This window comes from Rattus norvegicus, chromosome 4 (genome assembly GCF_036323735.1).
Source record: "Rattus norvegicus strain BN/NHsdMcwi chromosome 4, GRCr8, whole genome shotgun sequence".
NCBI lineage: Eukaryota > Metazoa > Chordata > Mammalia > Rodentia > Muridae > Rattus > Rattus norvegicus.
This window is the reverse complement of record NC_086022.1, coordinates 167761599-167775793: the sequence shown is the minus strand read 5'-3', so window position 1 is coordinate 167775793 and position 14195 is coordinate 167761599. Positions and strand designations below refer to the sequence as shown.

Here is a 14195-nt window from a genome sequence, read left to right as displayed (position 1 = left end):
TGGTCTGTGTTCTCCTAGTGTTCTGGACCACTCTGGCTCTCACAATCCTTCCTCCCAGTCTTTTGTGGACTTCCCCAAGCTGCATTTAGTATTTGCCTGTAGATTTTTATATCTGTTCCCATCAGGTGCTGGGGAGAAGTCCCTGTGATGATGATTGGGAAAGAGAAATGATATACAAACGTATCAGAATATCATTAGGAAATGTCTGACAGTTCATCAACATGATTATTTCTTTTTTACAGTAATGCTTGGTTCTAACATGTCATTGGGCCATCCAGGCAGAGTTGAGCATGTGCTACCTGTTGAGTGGGTCTCAAGTAAGAGGAGACATTGCTTGACCACTCCCACAACCTCTGAGCCACTATTGTCCCAGCATATCTTGCAGTCAGGATAGGTTATGGTTAGAAGGTTTTGTGGTTGGATGGTTTCCCAGTTCCACTACTATATGTAAACCTTGCCAAGTTACAGAAGATAGCTTGTTCAGTCTCTCCCTATATGGCTTCCATGATACAATAAGTAAAGGAAGGAATCCTTGAACTACTAACTCACAGATTTATTCGCAATACAGAATATATAACAGCTAGTTACTTGGTTGCCAGATGGATTTAAAATATTCTCTCCTTTCAGTCTACATCTCAAATGACTCAGTATCCAAAGAGAAGTCTGCATTAATTTAGAATTTCCTAGAATCAGAATAAATGAGTGGGCAGAAGGATACATGAGTCCAGTAATAATACCAATAATGTCAACCAGTTTACTGTGATGCTTCTGAGCAATCCATGATAAAAGAAGAGACAGGAAATATATAGAATAGAGCAAGAGGAAGGAGACCATAATTCTCAAAGCATTTGTGTGGGCCTTGGTGCTAGGGTCTCCATGTCCTCTGGAACTGAGCTGCATCTTCCGGAGATGTTTCCACAAGGAGAAGATTAGCAGGAGAAAAGAAATCGAGGCCAATGAAAATGGTATTACAGAGAATATAGTCAAGTTGAAAAGAATCAGCTCTGTAAACCTTGCAAAGTCAGTTTCCATGGAATCCTCACTTGTGTTTCCTCCATATCGATAGGGCCTCTCTTCAAGAGTCCTTTGCGTCAGGATTCCAGGCAAGAACACCAAGCTTGCCAACAACATCCCCACAATCACTTGTTTAAGTCTCCATTTCAAATACAGGAAGATCTTCCAGGAGCAGTTAGCTATTCTGAGTAAGTAAAAGATGCTGAGAGCTGTGGCAAACCAGAGGCTGAAGTGACTAGAAAGGATCCAGGTAAAATAAAGAATTTGTAATTTCATTCCAATTGCAAATGAAGATGGACCATATACACTTGTAAACCAAGTATATATTTCCCAGATGAGAGTGATTCTTGAAATTGCCAATGTAAGAAGAATTTTATCAATTGTGGAAAGTTTTCGTTTAATGACCCAGTCCCAGAAGTTTGACAACACTATAAATCCATTGCTCAGATTCCCAAAAATGAACTCCACATGTATTAGTAGAGTGGCAAAGCTGTAAATGACAGGTTCCATGATCTTAGAAAGCTTGAGATATAACAGTGCTGCTCATTACTGGATCACCAAATGGTCCATGAGTTATCCACTGTGCAGATAATTCTTTCTTTCCTTTGCCCTGCTCCTTTTTAAATCTCTGAAAATACAACAAGCTGAATATTTCCTATTTGATATTTAATCTACATATTTTCTTAAGTGTTTCTTTTATTTCCTGCAATTCTCTGGTGAGTCCTAGCCCACATGTGTTTGTCCTTATCAGAGCCTAAATATTAATCAGATGATTTAAGAAATAAAGGCAAACTCACAATGCAGAAATGCTAATCAAGATATGACTTTTCCACAGTTTTGCATGTTCTGCCTGTATCAGTTTAAGGAAATTTGGTTGGGCCAGTTTGCATTGTAAGCTTCTAGTTTACAAAGTTACAAAAATAAAACTAACTGAAGACTTCTGCTCTACAGCCTTGCTATTAAGGGTATAGAAAACATGCAAAGAATGGTTGGTATTTATCACTAAACTTCTGTTTTCCCCAGAGCTCAGGCTTTACATATTCCACACTTGGAGTAGAAGGTGGCAACCAAAGAAAGAAAGAGGTATTCTTGTAAAAAGTCAGTACCTCTCCCTCTGCCTTTCCCTCTGTCCCTTCCTCCTCCATTCTCTCTCCTTTGAGAGTCAGAAAAAATGTGAAAATATGTTGGTTTAAGGAAAAGGGCAAATTTAATATTCATGTAAATAATGTACTTGCAACATTATTTTCATTTTGACAATTGTAAAGTATAATTATGTTGCTATATGAGAAAATATATTCTTTAATAAGTACATAATTCATGACATTGAAAGGTCTATATTTTATTAGTCATACACCTTTGATGAAGTGATTTTCAGAGCAATAAGATATTTACCATCAATATATTGGAAGCATCTTTGCTCTCCATTTTCCCTGGTCCTAGTCATATATATCAAGTAACTTGAAATCCACAGAACAGATAGTTATTTGGGGTTGGGGAGGTAAAATGACATTCTTAGTGTGGTCCAAGAATCACTGTAGGAAGACTCTAGACTCAACTGGTATGCAAAGGCAAGGTGTGTTTATTCTACAAAGACTACCAGCGTGCAGAGGTCACCACTCATAAATGATGACCATGCCAAGAGCTTGCACGCCCTTTTTTATGCAGGGCTATGGCAATTTTTCAGAAGCGTTAAGAAACCTCTAATATGATTAGTAGGGCCAGAGCAATAACATTTTTACAATCATTATTTGCTATTATGTTAGTTTCATTATATTTGGTGAGACCTTGAGAGTTTTAGAAACCGTGTTAGCTCCTCCAGTCAGGTGTCCCAGGAGCTGACTCTGCTTTGGAGCTATCCTCCCTTGATCAGAGACATTATTCACTAAAATTCCATTGTTAGCTTCCTCTGAGGAGCCCATTCTGTTTCTGGGGGAGTTAGAAAATTTTGTCTCTAAGGTTTTATTTCTTCGTGTATCTATCATTCAATAGTAAGAGGTTAAGATGAAAATATATTTGAGAGTTGGCAACACACATAAATATATATATACATTTATATAGATAATATATATATAAATTTACATATATCAACCTATATATATATATATATATATATATATATATATATATATATATATATTACTCAAAGCTCAGTAAAATTCAGAGATGAGTAGTGGATGAGGAGAGCTGTGAGATACCAACTTCTGGATATATGGCTGTTCTATGTCTCTACTTACAGCAACTGCAATAATCCACATAAAATTTGTGGTCAAATTTTGAAGCCAGTCAAAATTCCAGCAAATTTTGTAGAGGGAATCTTACATTGGAGTAGTTTTATGACTAATTCAGGAGGGAGGGTCAGTCTCTTTTGGAGATATGGCATTAGATTTCCATGCCTTGGTAGATACACATTTGCATGTGGGCACCATTAATTGGGTTGTGGGGATAATTACTGGAAAATATAAAGAAAGGTATAATATAAGAAAATATAAGAAGGTATATCCTTTTGCTTTAGGATAGAATGTTCTATAAATATCCGTTAAGTCCATTTGGCTCATGACTTCTCTTAATCTGTCTACGTCTCTGTTTAATTTCTGTTTCCATGATCTGTCCATTGATGAGAGTGGGGTGTTGAAATCTCCCACTATTATTGTATGAGGTGCAATGTGTGTTTTGAGCTTTAGTAAGGTTTCTTTTATGTATGTAGGTGCCCTTGTATTTGGGGAATAGATATTTAGGATTGAGAGTTCATCTTGGTGGATTTTTCCTTTGATGAATATGAAGTGTCCTTCCTTATCTTTTTTGATGACTTTTAGTTGAAAATTGATTTTATGTGCTATTAGAATGGCAAATCCAGCTTGCTTCTTCCGACCATTTGCTTGGAAAGTTGTTTTCCAGCCTTTCACTCTGAGGTAGTGTCTGTCTTTGTCTCTGAGGTGTGTTTCTTGTAGGCAGCAGAATGCCGGGTCCTCGTTGCGTATCCAGTTTGTTAATCTATGGCTCTTTATTGGGGAGTTGAGGCCATTGATGTTGAGAGATATTAAGGAATAGTGATTATTGCTTCCCGTTATATTCATATTTGGATGTGAGGTTATGTGTGTGTGCTTTCATTCTCTTTGTTTTGTTGCCAAGATGATTAGTTTCTTGCTTCTTCTAGGGTATAGCTTGCCTCCTTATGTTGGGCTTTACCATTTATTATCCTTTGTAGTGGTGGATTTGTAGAAAGATATTGTGTAAATTTGTTTTTGTCATGGAATATCTTGGTTTCTCCATCTATGTTAATTGAGAGTTTTGCAGGATACAGTAACCTGGGCTGGCATTTGTGTTCTCTTAGGGTCTGTATGACATCAGTCCAGGATCTTCTGGCCTTCATAGTTTCTGGCGAGAAGTCTGGTGTGATTCTGATAGGTCTGCCTTTATATGTTACTTGAACTTTTTCCCTTATTGCTTTTAATATTCTTTCTTTATTTTGTGCGTTTGGTGTTTTGACTATTATGTGACGGGAGGTGTTTCTTTTCTGATCCAATCTATTTGGAGTTCTGTAGGCTTCTTGTATGCCTATGGGTATCTCTTTTTTTAGGTTAGGGAAGTTTTCTTCTATGATTTTTTTTGAAGATATTTACTGGTCCTTTGAGCTGGGAGTCTTCTCTCTCTTCTATACCTATTATCCTTAGGTTTGATCTTCTCATTGAGTCCTGGATTTCCTGTATGTTTTGGACCAGTAGCTTTTTCCGCTTTACATTATCTTTGACAGTTGAGTCAATGATTTCTATGGAATCTTCTGCTCCTGAGATTCTCTCTTCCATCTCTTGTATTCTGTTGGTGAAGCTTGTATCTACAGCTCCTTGTCTCTTCTTTTGCTTTTCTATATCCAGGGTTGTTTCCATGTGTTCTTTCTTGATTGCTTCTATTTCCATTTTTAATTCCTTCAACTGTTTGATTGTGTTTTCCTGGAATTCTTTCAGGGAATTTTTTGACTCCTCTCTATGGGCTTCTACTTGTTTATTTATGATTTCCTGGAATTCTTTCAGGGATTTTTGTGACTCCTCTCTATGGGCTTCTACTTGTTTAATTATGTTTTCCTGGAATTCTTTCAGGCATTTTTGTGATTCCTCTCTGTAGGCTTCTACTTGTTCTCTAAGGGAGTTCTTCACGTCTTTCTTGAAGTCCTCCAGCATCATGATCAAATATGATTTTGAAACTAGATCTTGCTTTTCTGGTGTGTTTGGATATTCCATGTTTGTTTTGGTGGGAGAATTGGGCTCTGATGGTGCCATGTAGTCTTGGTTTCTGTTGCTTGGGTTCCTGCGCTTGCCTCTCGCTATCAGATTATCTCTAGTGTTACTTTGTTCTGCTATTTCTGACAGTGGCTAGACTGCCCTATAAGCCTGTGTGTCAGGAGTGCTGTAGACTTGTTTTCCTGTTTTCTTTCAGCCTGTTATGGTGACAGAGTGTTCTGCTTTCGGGCGTGTAGTTTTCCCTCTCTACAGCTCTTCAGCTGTTCCTGTGGGCCTGTGTCTTGAGTTCACCAGACAGGTCTCTTGCAGCAGTAAAGTTGGTCTTACCTGTGGTCCTGAGGCTCAAGTTTGCTCGCGGGGTGCTGCCAAAGAGCTCTCTGTGGCAGCAGCAACCAGGAAGAACCAGCAAGTACTTTTAACTCCTGAATCCCTACTCAAGCTCCTGGTGTGTTTGTGTGTGTGTGTGTGTGTGTGTGTGTGTGTGTGTGTGTGTGTGTTTCTTTGTTAGAGGTTCAGTCAGTGGCCTTGGTTGTGTCTGTTCTATAATCTTTCCACCATGGAACTGCACTGCCCTCACTTTCTTTAAAAATCACTTAGAAGTTGTGATGTCTTTTAAATATTTCTCATAGCCCCTAATTCTTTTTCATCTGTACTCTGTTTTCTCCATTGCTTGAAATTAATGTGAGGGCCACAACATGTATGTCTAGATTTTGTGTATATATGTTTCTTTGCTTTTATTCTAATTTTCATCATCAGGTATTCCAGAAAGATGTATGACTAAAGGTCCCACATTTTTTAAAATATGATTTCTGAATTATTTCATGAGTTTAAAGGAGTTTTACAAAGAGTTCCTTTTCCATATTGACTATACTTACATAACTTTTATCTTTCATGAATTTTCAGGTTTCTGAAATGCCTCTCAGAGAAATTTTGTCATAGAATTTCTTACTCCTGTGAATGCTTTTGTTTCATTTAAGTTACTGGAAATATGTAATGATTTTTCATGTTCTTTGCCTCAGTGAAATTTCCATTCAGTGTGAGTTACTATATTTAGACAAATGCAACTGGAACTACTGAAGACACTAGTATATAATTGACAACCTGATAGGGTTCTCTACTGATTGGATTTTTCAAAATTAAAATGTATAATGCCTTTTATGCACTTTGTACACTTCTTCTATATGAATGATTATGTCTTTAAAAATAGCCGAATCAATTAAGGATTTCCCACACCTGATGAATTTGCAGGTCTTTTTTCTGATATGAGCTTTTTCCTATACTTAATGGACATAAATCTTGTTATTGCTTTGCCATATTATTCACATTCACAGGATTTCTCCTCAGGGGACTCATCTCATATTATGAACTAAATTGTATCACTTAAAACTTTACTATGTGGTGTATGTCTAGAAAACCATGCATTTCATCTAGATTTTCAAGTTTTGTTGAGTATAGGCTTTTGTTGTAGGATCTATTATTTTTTGAATTTCTCCCATTTCTGTTGTTATGTCTCCCTTTTCATTTCTGAGTTTATTTTGGGCACTGCCTGTCTGCCCTTGAGTTAGACTAGCTAGGGGTTTATGTATCTTGTTGAATCTTTCAAAGAACCAGCTTTTGTCTGTTTATTTATTTATTTATTTATTTATTTATTTATTTATTTATTTATTTATTGTTTTGATTATTAGGACTGTTCTCTTTGTTTCTATGTAGTTGATTTCAGTCCTAAGTTTAACTGTTTCCAGCCTTCTACTTCTCTTAGATGAGTTTGCTTCTTTTTGTTTCAGAGCTCTCAGGTGTGCTGTTGAGTTGCTAGTGTTAGATCTCTCCAGTTTCTTTACCAGGGCACATAATGCTATGAATTTTCCTCTTAGCATTGCTTTCATTGTGTCCCATAACTTTGGGTATGATGCGTCAAAATATTCTTTAAATTCCCGGAAGTCTTTTATTTATTTCTTTGCTGACCGAATTGTCACTGAGTAGAGAGTTGTTCAGTTTCCAAGTGTATGTGGGCTTTCTGTTGCTTCTTCTGTTCTTGAAGACCAGTCTTAGGCAATGGTCATCTGATAGGGTGCATGGGATTATTTCAATCTTCTTATATTGGTTAAGAGTGTTTTTATGAACAATTATATGGTCAATTTTGGAAAATATACCATAAAGTGTTGAAAAGAAGGTATTTTTTTTTGTTTTAGGGTGAAATATTCTGGAGATATCTGTTAAATCCATTTGGTTCATACCCTCTATTATTTTCACTGTGTCTCTGTTTAGTTTCTGTTTCAATGACCTGTCCACTGTTAAGAGTAGAGTGTTCAAGTCTCTCTCTATTATTATGTAGGGTTCAATGGGTGTTGTGAGCTTTAGTAATGTTTCTTTTATCAATGTGAGTGCCCTTGCATTTGGGACATAAATGTTCATAATTGAGAGTTGCTCTTGGTTGATTTTCCTTTGATCAGTATGAAGTATCCTTTCTCTTCATGTTTGATAACTTTTGGTTGAAAGTCTACTTTACTGGGTATTAGGATGGCAACTACAGCTTGTTTCTTGGGACCATTTGCTTGGTAGACCTCTTTCCATACTTTTACTCTGAGATAGTGTCTGTCTTTGTTATTGAGGTGTGTTTCTTGTATATAACAAAATGCTGGATGTTATTGTGCATTCAATCTGTTGGCTTATGTCTCTTTATAGGTCAGTTAAGTCCTTAATATTAAGAGATATTAAAGACAGATGACTGTTGGTTCCTGTTATATTTATTTTTGTAGATGGCTTTATGAGCTTGTGGTTCTCTCCTTTTGGCTTTTTTACCACATACTAAAATTAAATCAAGAGCACATAAGCTTTCTAAACAGGTCCTAATTCCATAAGGAAATAAAAAAAGTCATTAAAACTATCTAAACCAAAAACTTAAATAAATAAAAGCCCAGAGTCAGATGGATTTAGTTCTAATTCTACCAGACCTTCAAAGAAGCCCTGATACCAATATTCCTTAAGCTATCCCATAAAATATAAACAGAAGGAACACTACTTCACTCTATGAAGCCACAATTACTTTCATACATAAACCATGCAAGGACCAACCAAAAAAAGAGAACTCAGACCAATCTCACCTAAGAATATTGATGCAAAAATACTCAATAAAATTCTTGCAAATCAAATGCAAGAACAAGTCAAAACCATCATTCACCATGATCAAATAGGCTTCATCCCAGGGATGCAAGGTTGGTTCAATATACAAAAATCCATTAACATAATCCAGCTTATAAAGTAACTCAAGGGAAAGAAAAATCACATGATCATCTCCTTAGATGCAGAAAAGGTATTTAACAAAATACAACTCCCTTTCATGTTAAAAGTATTGGAAAGATCAGGAAATCAAGACCCATAACTGAACATAATAAAAGCAGTTTACTGTAAACGAACACCTAATATAAAATTAAATGGATAGATACTTGCAGCAATCCCAATAAAATTGGGGATAAGACAAAGAGGTGCACTCTCCACATATCTATTCAATATAGTACTTGGAATGAAAGCAATAGCAATAAGACAACAACAACAAAAAAAAAGGATTAAGGGATACAAATTGGCAAAGAAGAAATAAAACTATCACTATTTGCAGATGCTATGTAACTCCAAAAATTCTATCAGAGAGCTTCTCCAGCTGATGAACAGCTTTTGCAACATGGCCAGATATAATATTAACTCAAATCAGTAGCCTTCCTTTATACAGATGATAAGCAGGCTGAGAAAGAAATTAGGAAAAACAACTTTCTTTACAATAGCCACAAATAATATAAACTATCATGGGGTTGCTCTAACCTAACAAGTGAAAGATCTGCATGACAATAACTTCAAGTCTCTCAAGAAAGAAACCAAAGATCTCAGAAAAAGGATAGGTCTCCCATGCTCATGGATTGGCAGAATTAACATAGTAAAAATGGATATCCTGCCACAGAAAATCTACAGATTCAATGAAGTCCCCATCGGCATATCAACGTAATTTTTCAAAGACATGGAAAGAGCAATTCTCAAATTTATCTAGAAAGTTAATGTTTATTCTCTTCATATTTTTATAAGTTAACTATTATTTCTCTTTTATGCTGTTAAAGTAAGATTTAAGTATATTGATTCTATACTGTATTTCAACACCAAGTACAGTAAAACCTGAAATAAGTGCTGATCAAATTATTATACCATGTGCTTCTTTCCACAACAAGACATCATATTGTCACTTGCTTTAATAAATTTCTATTTTTGTTTATGCTGTTTGTCTTATGGGCCTGGTGGACACATAAGTGTGTAGGTTGATACCTAGTCTTTCTCTGAACTGGCAACTGGCAACTCTCTATAGGCTTCAACTCATCCTGAAAGAACATGACCTGTGCACAGGACCTTACTGTGACATTTCACAAGACAATGTGTAAGTGTAAGAAAGAGAATGGGATACTCAGAATTGTTTTTTTCTGATTTTTTATTAGTTTCCCCCCACTTTTTATTGGATATTTTCTTTATAATTTAAATGTTATACCCCTTCCCTGTTTTCTCTCCACAAACCCCCTATCATACTCATCAACCTATTAGGGTGCACTGACTCTTGCCTCATTCACCTAGCATTCCCCTACACTGGGGCATTAAGCCTTCACAGGACTAAGGGCCTTTCCCCCCACTGATGCCCCAAAAGGCACATCCTGTGCTACATATGTGTTTGAATTTATGAGTCACACCGTGTGTACTCTTTGGTTAGTGATTTAGTTCCTGGGAGCTCTGCGGTTTCTGGTTGTATGATATTCAGTATAGTACAGAACTAATTTTTTTCTTTAAAATCACATAGTAGCTAGAACATGAGCACATAGACTTAACACTCTAATTTGACTTCTATGTGGTTTACAAGCCACATCTCAGCACCCTAATATTGCTAATTATTTTCAAATATTAAAAGAATATGCATAGCAGAAACACCTACAAATATAAAAAGAATAGTTACTTTGAGTCCATGGCAGTTCTGGTTCAATAAAAAATACATCTACACAATGGAATATTACTCAGCTATCAAAAACAACGAGTTTATGAAATTCGTAGGCAAATGGTTGGAACTGGAAAATATCATCCTGAGTGAGCTAACCCAATCACAGAAAGACATACATGGTATGCACTCATTGATAAGTGGCTATTAGCCCAAATGCTTGAATTACCCTAGATCCCTAGAACAAACGAAACTCAAGACGGATGATCAAAATGTGAATGCTTCACTCCTTCTTTAAATGAGGAAAAAGAATACTCTTGGCAGGGAAGGGAGAGGCAAAGATTAAAACAGAGACTGAAGGAACACCCATTCAGAGCCTGCCCCACATGTGGCCCATACATATACAGCCACCCAATTAGACAAGATGGATGAAGCAAAGAAGTGCAGACCGACAGGAGCCGGATGTAGATCGCTCCTGAGAGACACAGCCAGAATACAGCAAATATAGAGGCGAATGCCAGCAGCAAACCACTGAACTGAGAATAGGTCCCCTATTGAAGGAATCAGAGAAAGAACTGGAAGAGCTTGAAGGGGCTCGAGACCCCAAAAGTACAACAATGCCAAGCAACCAGAGCTTCCAGGGACTAAGCCACTACCTAAAGACTATACATGGACTGACCCTAGACTCTGACCCCATAGGTAGCAATGAATATCCTAGTAAGAGCACCAGTGGAAGGGGAAGCCCTGGGTCCTGCTAAGACTGAACCCCCAGTGAACTAGTCTATGGGGGGAGGGCGGCAATGGGGGGAGGGTTGGGAGGGGAACACCCATAAGGAAGGGGAGGGGGGAGGGGGATGTTTGCCCGGAAACCGGGAAAGGGAATAACACTCGAAATGTATATAAGAAATACTCAAGTTAATAAAAAAAAAAATCAAAAAAAATACATACAGTGTTAAATAAAAATTAAAAAAAAATCCTTTATACCCTCATCCAAATCCTCCACTAATTTCAAAGGCATATAATAACAACCATTAAAACTTGCATTATGAATGTAAGAACTGCAAAAATATATTTATAAAATCTAAAATATATAAATCTTCATAGTATATAGAGAATTCTATGGTTGTAAAAATGTTAATGATTTTGTTTTATTAACTTGAGTATTTCTTATATACATTTCGAGTGTTATTCCCTTTCCCGATTTCCGGGCAAACATCCCACTCCCCCCTCCCCTTTTTTTCTTTTTTTCTTTTCTTTTTTTTTTTTGGTTCTTTTTTTTCGGAGCTGGGGACTGAACCCAGGGCCTTGCGCTTCCTAGGTAAGCGCTCTGCCACTGAGCTAAATCCCCAGCCCCCCCCTCCCCTTTCTTATCGGTGTTCCCCTCCCCATCCTCCCCCCATTGCTGCCCTCCCCCCAACAATCTAGTTCACTGGGGGTTCAGTCTTAGCAGGACCCAGGGCTTCCCCTTCCACTGGTGCTCTTACTAGGATATTCATTGCTACCTATGAGGTTAGAGTCCAGGGTCAGTCCATGTATAGTCTTTAGGTAGTGGCTTAGTTCCTGGAAGCTCTGGTTGCTTGGCATTGTTGTTCATAAGGGGTCTCGAGCCCCTTCAAGCTCTTCCAGTTCTTTCTCTGATTCCTTCAATGGGGGTCCTATTCTCAGTTCAGTGGTTTGCTGCTGGCATTCGCCTCTGTGTTTGCTGAATTCTGGCTGTGTCTCTCAGGAGCGATCTACATCCGGCTCCTGTCGGCCTGCACTTTGCTTCATCCATCTTGCCCAATTGGATGGCTGTATATGTATGGGACACATGTGGGGCAGGCTCTGAATGGGTGTTCCTTCTGTGTCTGTTTTAATCTTTGCCTCTCTATTCCCTGCCTGTTAATGATTTTTAAATTAATCGCAGTGACCATATTCATGTAAGAAGCAGAAGAAGGGGATAAAATATCCTTGAACTGTGAGCTGAAATAAAACTTTTCTTCTATAAGTTGTGTTTGCTAGGCCATTTTGTTCCAGCTACAAGAAAGGAACCAATATCGCTAAATAAGAAAATTTCACTATTTTAAGTATAGCACATATATTAATAAAAATATACTTGCAAGTATGGACTATATTCTTTAAAATAAGCTGTATTTCTAGCAACCTGAATAAAGATTACACAGTGTAGATTTATAAGTGGATACCTGTTTCCATGTACTACCATCTGGCTGATTTTTATTCCTCCAATCATCACTTCGTTTTAGGTTGTATTTTTCACCAGGCAGGATAGTGATAGAGAAACCTTGTTATTTTGTGAATAAACTTTTGGCCAATAATTTCTCATACATGATGCAAATGATTTTGCGACATTACCTATATAAACTTCATAAAATGAGATCTTGCAAAATTTGAATTTGTTGAAAAACTTTTAAAGAATGAGTCCCACTACATATCTGTGATTTTCCTGGAAATGACCATTTAAATTGGACTTTCATTGAACTGGCAGAGATCCACCTTCCTCTTGAATGCTGTATTTGAAGGAGATGTATGATTAAAGGTATGTGCTGACACTTCTGCTTTGATTTAATGTTAAAATAACTGTTATATGAGCCTTAGTCAGTGAGTTACATTTACTAATAAAAAAAACTGTTACTCTATCATATGGAGAAAAGTGTTAGTGAATTACTTCCTCATAGATTTGTTTGTATCTAAAACCCAGTAGGTTGTTGCATGTCTTATGTAGTTGGTGTATTCTGTGATTTCAGCCTACATCCCAGGTGCCTCAGTATACAAAGAGAACTCTGTTTTAATTTAAAATTACCCAGAATCAGGATAGATGAGTGGACTGAAGGATTCAAGAGTGAAGTTATCATACAAATAATGTGAACCAGTTCACTTTGATTCTTCTGAGCAATCCAGGATATAAGAAGAGAGAGGACATACATAGTATAGAGCAAGAGGAAAGAGACCATAATTCCTAAGGCATTCCTGTGAGCCTTGGTACTAGGGTCTCTATCTTCTCTGGAATTGAGCTGCATCCTCTGGAGATGTTTCCATAAAGAGAAGATTAGCAGAAAAAAAGAAATCAGGGCCAATAAAAATGGTATCACAGAAAATATAGTCATGTTAAATAACATCATCTCTATCAAAAGTGCAAACTCATTCTGTATGGAATTCACACTTGTGTTTCCTTTATATTGATAGAACCTCTTTTCAAGAGTGATGGTTATTTGTATTATATTTGCAATCAAGAACATCACGCTTCCCAGTAGCATCTGCACGATCAGATGTTTTAGTCTCCATTTTAAGTAGAGAAAGATCTGCCAAGAGCAGTTAGCTATTCTGAATAAATAGAAGGTGCTTAGAGCTGTAGCAAGCCAGAGACTGAAGTGGCTAGATAGCATAAAACTGAACATAATCATTTTCAATTCTTCGATGGTAATAGATGAAATTAGTTTATCTTTAACCCACATGAGTAATGTCTCCCAGATGAGACTAATTCTGGAAATTGCCAAGAGAATGAGTATCTGATCAAGTGTGGAGAGCTCTTTTATATTGATCCAATCAAGACAGTTCTTCAGTACTATCAAACCATTGCTTAAATTTCCCCAAACGAACTCTGCGATTATTATAATGGTGGAGATGCTGTGCAGGACAGATACCATATTGAAACAAAGAAAATCCAAAGTCTAATATTGCTGCTCCTCTTGTACTGATCGAATGCCTGGCATGTGGTCCACTGTGTAGTTAAAATATTTCTCCTCTTTGTCCTCCTCCTTCTGCAATGCCCAATTATAAGGGAGGCCAAACATCTTCCACTTGGTGTGTAATCTGCCTATGTTCTGGTTACATTCTTTTTCAGTTCTCTGTTAAGTCCTAGATAATGTTTTTATTTGATAGTTGTGGGCTGAAATATTTAGTAGATGATTTAGGAACAAAGGACAACACATATTTGCTGGTATGAAAATCAAGAAATTATTTCCTACTGTTTTGCATCTCTGACCGTCTTA

The 14195-nt window shown here is 37.0% G+C and overlaps 2 protein-coding genes across 2 annotated transcripts; both read right to left on the bottom strand.

Moving 5' to 3' along the window:
* Positions 1-540: 540 nt before the first annotated feature.
* Tas2r102 (taste receptor, type 2, member 102) lies at positions 541-1584 on the bottom strand. Its single transcript, NM_001033664.1, has one exon. It carries the CDS (start codon positions 1522-1524, stop codon positions 541-543), a length of 984 nt encoding a protein of 327 aa, NP_001028836.1. The 5' UTR covers positions 1525-1584.
* An 11336-nt stretch (positions 1585-12920) lies between these two features.
* On the bottom strand, positions 12921-13850 carry Tas2r124 (taste receptor, type 2, member 124). The gene has a single exon (NM_001080938.1). It carries the CDS (start codon positions 13848-13850, stop codon positions 12921-12923), a length of 930 nt encoding a protein of 309 aa, NP_001074407.1.
* Between the last annotated feature and the right edge of the window lie 345 nt (positions 13851-14195).